This window comes from Galeopterus variegatus, unplaced genomic scaffold (assembly GCF_000696425.1).
Source record: "Galeopterus variegatus unplaced genomic scaffold, G_variegatus-3.0.2 Scaffold2754, whole genome shotgun sequence".
Classification (NCBI taxonomy): domain Eukaryota; kingdom Metazoa; phylum Chordata; class Mammalia; order Dermoptera; family Cynocephalidae; genus Galeopterus; species Galeopterus variegatus.
In genome coordinates, this window is record NW_007728865.1 from 52,215 (window position 1) to 61,668 (window position 9,454).

The 9,454-nt window shown below is 55.5% G+C and overlaps 2 protein-coding genes across 2 annotated transcripts in view; one reads left to right on the forward strand and one right to left on the reverse strand.

The window, feature by feature from the left end:
- The window catches only part of GIPC3 (GIPC PDZ domain containing family, member 3), a 9,599-nt gene extending 6,068 nt beyond the window's left edge, over positions 1–3,531 (forward strand). The window contains exons 2-7 of the mRNA XM_008582883.1: positions 1–135; positions 863–1,048; positions 1,170–1,350; positions 2,660–2,772; positions 3,014–3,095; positions 3,223–3,531. The exon at positions 1–135 is cut by the window's left edge and continues 1 nt beyond it. Of these exons, the coding sequence (XP_008581105.1) occupies positions 1–135; positions 863–1,048; positions 1,170–1,350; positions 2,660–2,772; positions 3,014–3,095; positions 3,223–3,374 (849 nt within the window). The 3' untranslated portion in view covers positions 3,375–3,531. The remainder of the gene's footprint in view (positions 136–862; positions 1,049–1,169; positions 1,351–2,659; positions 2,773–3,013; positions 3,096–3,222) is intronic.
- A 3,992-nt stretch (positions 3,532–7,523) lies between these two features.
- The window catches only part of TBXA2R (thromboxane A2 receptor), a 5,735-nt gene continuing 3,804 nt past the window's right edge, over positions 7,524–9,454 (reverse strand). Inside the window, exon 2 of the mRNA XM_008582884.1 lies at positions 7,524–7,894. Within this exon, the coding sequence (XP_008581106.1) occupies positions 7,604–7,894 (291 nt within the window). The 3' untranslated portion in view covers positions 7,524–7,603. The remainder of the gene's footprint in view (positions 7,895–9,454) is intronic.

A 9,454-nucleotide genomic window follows, 5' to 3' on the forward strand; every position in this document is an offset into this window, starting at 1 on the left:
CCCCGCGCCCGCCCGCGCCTCGTCTTCCGCACGCAGCTGGCGCACGGCAGCCCCACGGGCAAGATCGAGGGCTTCACCAACGTCCGCGAGCTCTACGCCAAGATCGCCGAGGCCTTCGGGATCGCGCCCACCGAGGTGACGACCCCGCCCCCGCCCCCGACGCCTTCTGGCTGGGCCCGGCCAGGGGTGGAGTCTGGACCTCAGACAGCCGAACCCAGACTGCCCAGACTGTTGGGTCCTCGGATGTGCGAGGCCAGATCACCCGATTTCAGGGACGCACCTCTTAGACCCCCGGTGCCACACCCCCGGGGACCCCCTTGGAATGCCTTGCAAAAGAGGAGCGGGTCTCAGGTTAGTGGGTCCCCAGATCTCGGGCAGATCTCAGCCCTCAGAGAAACGCCTCTGTGGTTGCTGGGCGTGGCTGGGGGCTGGGGTTCCAGGCAGCCCCGCGATGGCACAAAGCCTGAGGTCCCAGAGGCCTGGGGGTTTTCCCAGCTCATGCTTCGCAGCCCTCAGGGGGCGCCAGCAGATTCACAGCCGCCCGAGAAACAGAGGGCCTGGGGTGTAAGGGCACCAGAGGGTTAAACCTGCAAGTCTGGGGCTGTACGGGGACCCCCTCTGGGCCCCCGGCCACTTTCTCACTGGCTCCTTATTTGGGGGGATCCTAGTCACCTTCTCATCTCCCCCCCCATTCTGGGGGGCACCACACCCTGCCACTTCCCATGGGCTGGGATCCTGGCCTCCGGTGCCTGGACCAGTGTCGTGCCTCTTCGGGCCTCAGTTTCCCCATCGGGCTTCTGGGCCCATCACCCCGGTTGATGAGACTGTTGTTAATTCCGAGCTCCCCCTCCCCTCTGGACAGATCTTATTCTGCACCCTCAACAGCCACAGAGTAGACATGCAGAAACTTCTGGGCGGCCAGATAGGGCTGGAGGATTTTATCTTTGCCCACGTGCGCGGCGAGACCAAAGAGGTAGAAGTCACCAAGACGGAGGACGCGCTGGGACTGACCATCACGGACAATGGGGCCGGTTACGCCTTTATCAAGGTACCCAGGGGTTGCTGGGTGACCTGGGCTGAGCAACTGCCCCTCTCTGGGTCTAAGTGGGCTCTGGGGACCCCAGGAGAGTGACTGGCCTCATGAGTGAGTGACTTTGGGTCCTCTGCAGAGGATTAAGGAAGGCAGCATCATCAACCGGATCGAGGCAGTGTGTGTGGGTGACAGCATCGAGGCCATCAACGACCACTCCATTGTGGGCTGCCGCCACTATGAAGTGGCCAAGATGCTCCGGGAGCTGCCCAAGTCACAGCCCTTCACCCTGCGCCTGGTGCAGCCCAAGAGAGCCTTCGGTGAGGGCCACCTGGGGCCCAGGGGGCAGGCGGGTGGGGAGCTCTTCTGGAGAATGCATTCTCCGGATGCTTGGGACAGTGGAAGGTGGGGGGCTGGCACAGGCTGGAAGGTTCTAGATGTAGCTGGTTCATGACAGCAAGCTCCTGGCACTGTGTCAGGAACAGGTAGGTAGTTTCTAGATTGTTATATAGTCAGTTGGTGTCGGGGAGGGACGCAGGGAAAGTTTGGGCAGAGTGGGATGGGAGCAGGAGGTGGCTAATTCCACTCTGTCACCGGGCTGGCAGCTTTTAAATGAGTGCTTTGAGGTTATGGTGCGTTCCAGAGAATGGTTTTCAAAGTAAGTTCTAGAATGGTGCTTTTCAAAGAGAAGTTGGCGACTGGCTCATAAGGTAAGAGGCTTGCTCTAGAATACAGTTTCTCAACCTCAGCACTGTGGACACTGGGGCCAGATTGTTCTCCGGGGTGGGGACACCCTGGGCACTGCAGGTGCTGAGCGGCGTCCCTGGCCCCAATCCATCAGAGGCCGGGAGCAACCCCCTGGCTGTGACAACCAAAAATGTCTCCAGACATTGCCAGTGCCACCTGCAGAGGGGGAGCAGAGTCACCGCCCAGCTGAGCATCTCGCTCTAGAGCGTACACATCCTGTGTACTCCAGTATTTTCTCTTTCCTGGTAAGACTTTCTCAATGAAGGAAGCCATGTGCCAATTCAGAATGGACGTTTGGGCACGCTCCCCTCATCTCACGGACCGGCCCTTTGTGTGGCACTGTTCTAGAGCGAGAGTTGCTAGTAGTGGCCTGGCACATTTGGAAAGAGGTTCCAGAGAGTGGTGCTCTGCTTTTTCCACCTGCCTTGTATCGTGGCTGTGAACACCCAGAGCCACGCCTAAAAGGAAGAGAGTTCTATGGCGAGGACTTATCTAAAGGGACCCTCCAGTTCCTTCTAGAGAGTCATTTTAAGAGGAGGGAGATTGGGGGCACCGTCCAGGGTGGGACAGGATTGGGACGTTGGTTCTAGACTCGCTCTGTTATAATGGCTCGTTCTGGACTCGTGACTTAGTTTCCTGGGGGTGGGAAGGGTGGAATCTCAAATGGGGTCTCTGAAGATTCACCCCCGTGGCGTAAGAAGGACTTTGAAGGGTAAGAAGGTTCTACGTTGGTAACACCAAGGTCAAGGGTTTGGATCCCCATACCGGCCAGACACCAGGGAAAAAAGAAGTTCCTAGAAAGGCTCAGCTGGTGGCTTCCCAGTGTTTACAAAGATCCGGGTCCACCCAGAACACATGCCTGTCCCCATCTGTCCCCTCCAGATATGATTGGCCAGAGGAGCCGTAGCAGCAAATGCCCCATAGAAGCCAAAATGAGCAGCGGGAGAGAGACTCTGCGGCTCCGTGCTGGGGGGGCCGCCACGGTGGAGGAGGTGGTGAGTGAAGGGGACGGGGGTCTTCCAGGGCTCTTGCACCTGGAGCTCTGCTGCTGACTCAGTGTGGCCTTGGATAGGACCCTCTTCTTTTCTGAGCCTCAGTTTTCCTGCCTGCGAAATGGGTCCTTGTTGAAAGGCAAGGCAACAAGCGTGGTAGCCGGAGCACTGGCTCCTGTGAGGCTCGCAAGGGCTGGGGGATCAGGGGCTTTTCACCCTCTGCTTCCCTCCTCTCTGCCCCCAGCCTAGTGAATTTGAGGAGGAAGCATCACGGAAGGTGGATGACCTGCTGGAGAGTTACATGGGCATTCGGGACCCAGAGCTGGGTAAGGGGCCAGGGTAAGCTGGGAGGTCCCTGGGGGGAGGCCAGTCCGTGGGAGGAGCCGGGGTCCCAGTGGGAAGTTGAGGCCCAGGGAGCGCCCTCACCCATGTCCCCTCCCACACGGCCTGCAGCGTCCACCATGGTGGAGACGTCCAAGAAGACGGAGAGCGTCCAGGAGTTTGCACGCTGTTTGGACTCCGTCTTGGGAGAGTTTGCCTTCCCGGACGAGTTTGTGGTGGAGGTGTGGGCCGCCATCGGCGAGGCCAGGGAGGCCTGTGGCTAGTCTGCTCCGGGGCTGAGCGCAGCCCCAGCCCGGAGCCCAGCCCCCTACCCCAGCCCTCCTGGCCAGTGCCTGAGGCCCAGCCCTGCTCCAGATCCCAGCCCAGGTCTGAGGCCAAGTTCATCTCTAGAGCCCAATCCAGTTCAGAGACCCAACCCAGCTCTAGAACCCAGCCCTCCTCTAGAACCCAGCCCAGCTCCAAGACCAAGCCCAGCTATGAGACCAAGCCCTGTTCTAGAACCCAGGCCAGTTCAGAGACCAAGCCCAGCTATGAGACCAAGCCCTGTTCTAGAACCCAGGCCAGTTCAGAGACTAAGCCCAGTTCTACAACCCAACTCAGCCCAGAGACAAAGCCTAGCTCTGAGACTAAGTCCTGTTCTAGAACCCAGGCCAGTTCAGAGGCCAAGCCCAGCTCTACAACACAGCTCAGCTCTGAAACCAAGCCCTGTTCTAGAACCCAGGCCAGTTCAGAGGCCAAGCCCAGTTCTACAACCCAACTCAGCCCAGAGACAAAGCCTAGCTCTGAGACCAAGTCCTGTTCTAGAACCCAGGCCAGTTCAGAGGCCAAGCCCAGCTCTACAACACAGCTCAGCTCTGAAACCAAGCCCTGTTCTAGAACTCAGGCCAGTTCAGAGGCCAAGCCCAGTTCTACAACCGAACTCAGCTCTGAAACAAAGCCTAGCTCTGAGACCAAGTCCTGTTCTAGAAATCAGGCCAGCTCTGAGACCAAGCCCATCTCTAGAAGTCAGTCCAGCTCTGAGACAAAGTCCAGCTCTAGAGCTCATCTCAGCTCTGAGACCAAGCCCAGCTCTACAATCCAGCCCAGCTCTCAGACCAAGCCCTGTTCTCGAACCCAGGCCAGCTCTGACGCTAAGCTCATCTCTAGAATCCAGTCGAGCCCTGACATCAAGCCAAGTTCTGGAACCCTGACAAGTTTTAAGAGTCAGCCCAGCTTAGAGATCAGTCCCGATACTGGAACCCAGCCTAGCTCTAAGACCAAGCCTTGCCATAAAACTCCACCTGACTCTGACACTCGAGATGACTGCACGACACAGCCACCCCTCGACACTCAGTCCAGCTCCAGAACACAAGTTAGTGTTGGAACCCACATGAGACTCAAGAAGCAGCTTAGCTATAGAACCCAAGCCAGCTCAGGGTTCAAAGACAGCTCCCAAACCCAACCCTGTGCACGTACTCAGAGCAGCTCAGGAACGCAGAGACATGCTGCTGCCCAGTCCAGAGCCAAATCCCAGGTGCTCCCAAATACTCACCCTCATCCTGCACCTCACACTAGCTCCAGCGATGAGTCCAGCTCTGAGACTAAGCCCAGATCTCAAACTCAGCCTAGTGTTACAACCAGGCCCATCTCCAGTATTCAGAGCAGCTCTGGAAACCCATCCATCTTTGAAGCAAGGCCCAGCTCCAGAACTCAGCTTAGTTCTGAGCTCCACGTTCTCTACAGAACACAGACCACCTCTGGGACCCAGACCAACTACGGGGCCTGGCCAACCTCCAGAGCTCAGTCCAGGGTAAGCACCCCGTCCAGCTCCAGAACTCAGCTCAGTTCTGGTGAACAGAGTGGTTCTGAAATCCCATCCAGCTACAAAACCCAGTCAGTTGCTGAGACCCAGCCAAGTTCTAGAATCCAGCTAAACTCTGGAATTCGATCCAGTCCTGAGACCCAGACCAGTGCAGCAACAGAGCTAAGCTCCATAGTCCAGCTGAGTTCTGAGAGCAGGACCAGCTCCAAGACCCAGCGCTGCCTAGGAGCTCAACCAACCTCTGGGACTGAGCTCATCCCTAAATCCCTGCCAAGTTCTAGATACCAGCTCCAGGTCTCAGCCCAAGATAGCTCTGGGATTCAGTCAGACATTGGGAAACAGACCAGTGTTGGAAACAACCTCGTTTCTGAAACCCAACCTAGCTCCAAAATTCAGACCAGTTCCAAAGCCCAGCTCAGCTCTGAGACCCATGCCAGTGCAAGAATTCAGCCCAGCTCTGGAGCCCATCTTCACTCCAGATCCCAATCCAGCTCTGAGACCCAGCTCAGCTTGGAGACTCAGCCCAGCTCTGCAGCCAAGCTCAGCTCTAGAACCCAGACCAGTTCCAGGATTCAGTTCAGCTCTGAAACCCAGAGTGACTCAAGAATTCAGCCCAGCTCTGGAGCCCAGCTTCATTCCAGAATGCAGTCTGTACCTGGAACCCCAGCCAGCTCCAGAACCCAGATCAGTTCTGGCATCCAGCTTAGCTCTGAGACCCAGCCCAGCTCTGGGAGTCAGACCAGCGCAAGAATTCAGCCCAGTTCTGGAGCCCACCTTACTTCCAGACCCCAGCCTCTTTCTGGAACCCAATCCAGTTCCGGAACCCAGCCCAGTTCAAGAATCTGGCTCCGCTCAAGAAACGGGCTCGACCCACAGACCCCGAGCCTTGATCCTGGAAGCCAGCCTCATCCCCTTGCCCCAGCCCGACCTCAGCCCCCAGGCCTGCCACCCAGAGCCCCCACTCCAGCCCCTAGTAAAGTCCTTCTGCCTCAGCCCCATGATCTGGTCCTTGGAACCCAGGCCAGCCCTGACCCAGTCCCAGGCCCACCAGCCACTGACCTGGCCCCTCAGCTGCAGGTCTCCTTAACCCCCCAGAAGCCAGCCCTTTACCCCAAGCCCCAGCTGGGACCCCAGAAGTCTCCCCACCGGCCATTTCTGTCACCCCAAGTCCTGCCCCCACCTGCATCCCCAGCCAGCCCCTGAGACCCTAGCCCAGGGGCCTGCCCCCTCCCCTGTGCCCTGGGACTCAGCTCCCCTCCCCCAGTGCAGGGGTGTAGTTTGGGTGTGAAACAGCATGGTCCCCATCCTCTCCTGTCCCTGCCAGCCTGGGTCCCCCAGAAACAGGTGACCTTGTTCCCCAGCAGGCAGGGGCTGGGGGATGGAAACAGGGGCTTTGGTTTCACTGGTCTCACTGGGGCCTGGCTCTGGGAGGTGTAAGCAGATCCAGTCTGGGGAGGAAAAGGGGGGGACAGGAGGCGGATCCTTCTCATGCACCTCAAGGACGCATGGGAAATAAAGGCACCTCCCATCCCTGCAGCCGGGTGTGTCATTTTGGGGGGACTTTGCTGGGGAGCAAAGGATAGGGCAGGGCTGGGAAGCTGGGGGCTGGGTGAAAATTTGGCAACACTGAATGCTTAAGTGCCTACTGTATGCACAGCACTGCGTGGGCACATCCTTATACGCCGGCACATCCAAGGCGCTCCATAAAAACGCAGTCAGGGGTCGGCTCCACCCGTGTTTATTGAGCGCCTGCCGTGGACAGGCGCTGATCAAGGCACTGGGGAGTTTGAAATGTCGCAGGGTGAATGAATGGATAAACAAACCGGGTCCGAGCGGAGGAGGCAGGGGCTTCACCTTGGGGACTCGTGTGTGTCTCTCCTCTGTTTAAGTTTTTTTGGCAGCTGGCTGGTGCAGGGATCCGAACCCTTGACCTTGATGCTATCAGCACCACGCTTTAATCTTCCTCTCTTTTTCTCTACTCCCAAATGGGTTTAATCCTAGAAGGTCCCCTGAAGGGTTGTTGGGAGAATTCAGGGAGATAGTAAACGCTCAACAAACGAGGTGCTGCCGCCTGAGCTGAACAGCCTCGGATGCATGAAAGTCTACAGGGCCACGGCTTCTGGACCCAAAGGGAAACAAAGCCGGGGCAGAGATATATTTTGGCAAGAGAGGGGGTGTCCTCCCGCCTACATTCAGTCTTTTCCAGACAGGGGCAGGGCCACGGCTTCTGGACCCAAAGGGAAACAAAGCCGGGGCAAAGATATATTTTGGCAAGAGAGGGGGTGTCCTCCCGCCTACATTCAGTCTTTTCCAGACAGGGCTTCCCCAGGTTGGGGTTTCAAAAGGAGTCCACGCAGCCCAGCAAGCAGGGCGTATTCAGAACCCCTGTGGCAGGAGGATTTCTGGAAGGGAAGGACTCACCCACCCTGAGCCTTACGAGACGCATTTCTCCCAGACACCCTCCTGACACCCCCAAACGCGCTTCCTGGGCTTGGAGGGAAGAGGGACCTCGGAGTGGGGATGGTGGGGCTAACAGAGGAGAACGGGGATCAGAGTGACAATGCGGCTGAGGGACAGCAGAGGCCTTGGAAAGGGGTTCAGGGAGGAGTTGGGGGTCCCCAGGTTGGATAGAAAACGACCCATTATCCTGCTGCTGAAACTCTGCGCATCCAGCACGCCGGGCTCCTGGGCTTAACGGGAGACACGCTGGCAGGGGGCTGTGCTCGGCCGGCCTCCCACACTCACCACGGACCCCCGGGTGAGCTGGGGCCGTAGGGACAGCGACCGGGACCGGGTGCTGAGGCGGGGCTGGAAGCGCCAGAGCACGGAGCGGCGAAACAGGATGTATACCCAGGGGTCCAGGATCTGGTTCCAGGTGGCCACACGCAGGTAGATGAGCAGCTGCTTTTCGGTGGCTCGGGACAGGTGGCCATCGGGGCTCATCGCCGGGGGGCTCTGCAGCACCGTCTGGGCGATGAAGACCTGCCGAGAGCCAGAGCGTTTAGCCGGGGGCCTGCCCGGGACACCTGCGGTCCCGAGTGCCAATGTCTGCTCTGTTGCTGCCTTGCTGTGTGACCTCGGGAGAGCTGCCTAGCCTCTCTGAGCTTCCGCTGATATGTCCCTAAATTAGCATCCTCGTCCTGCTGCTCTCTTGGACACGATTAAATACGGTGCAAAGGAATTGCTGTGACTGTCACTGTATTATTCCATTAAAAATTTACATCGTAAAGCAGCTTTATATTAATTAGTTTAAAATGGACATTTCACTTTAAATGATCTTACATTAAATTATGTATGTTACAGGGCCGGCCCCGTGGTGCACTCGGGAGAGTGCAGCGCTGGGAGCACAGCGGCGCTCCCGCCGTGGGTTTGGATCCTATATAGGGATGGCAGGTGCACTCACTGGCTGAGCACGGTGCGGGCGACACCAAGCCAAGGGTTGCGATCCCCTTACTGGTCACAAAAAAGACAAAAAAAAAATTATGTATGTTACATAACTTTTATAATGCATATTTTTTTGGTTCTGGTGGCTGGCCAGTGGATCTTTCACTTTGGCGTTATAACAACTCGCTCCAACCATCTGAGTTAACTGGCCAGCCCGTATGCATGATTTTATACTAAATCATTGTATATTAAATATGTTATATTAGATAATTTTAATAATTGTATGAAATATATAATTTATATCTATTATTACCTATATAATATATATTTTTTTCTGACCGGTAATGGGGTCATAACCCTCGGCATGGTGTGGTCCACACCACGCTCAGCCAGTGAGCGCACCGGCCATCCCTATACAGGATCCGAACCCACGGCCTTGGTGCTACCAGCGCCGCACTCTCCCGAGTGAGCCACGGCCCGGACCCCTATATAATATTATAATAAGATATTTATAAATTAGAGTATATTAATTAATCATATAATAGGATATTTATAATTACAATATTGTGAATAATTGATACATAATATATAATAATTACATAATTATAACATATGACAATATAATAAATTATAACATTGTGTATAGTTGATATATATTTTATACATTATATAATTATAATATTATGTAATAATTCATATAATTATTAATATGATAAAAAATAATAATTTAATTATGATGTATATCTTATTTTATAATTATAATTAATTCCAATGAACGTTTATACCAAAAATATTTCATATGACATTAGAATGGATTACTATATTAAAATTCTTTTCTGAGTACCTACTGTGTGCCGGGTGAAGCTGGAGACATAGAAGTGGTCAAAAAAGACCAGGTCAAAACCTCATAGGCTCACAATCCAATCAGAGAGACGGACACATGACCAGGAGGTCGCAGCTGTCAGAGCCCAGAGAAGGTGCCTAACCTGGCCTGGCAGGTAGCTGCAGGGCAAATAGAAGTTTGCCAGGTGAAAGGCCGGCCCGTGGCTCACTCGGGAGAGTGCGGTGCTGATAACACCAAGGCCGCGGGTTCGGATCCCATATAGGGATGGCCGGTTCGCTCACTGGCTGAGCGTGGTGCTGACAACACCAAGTCAA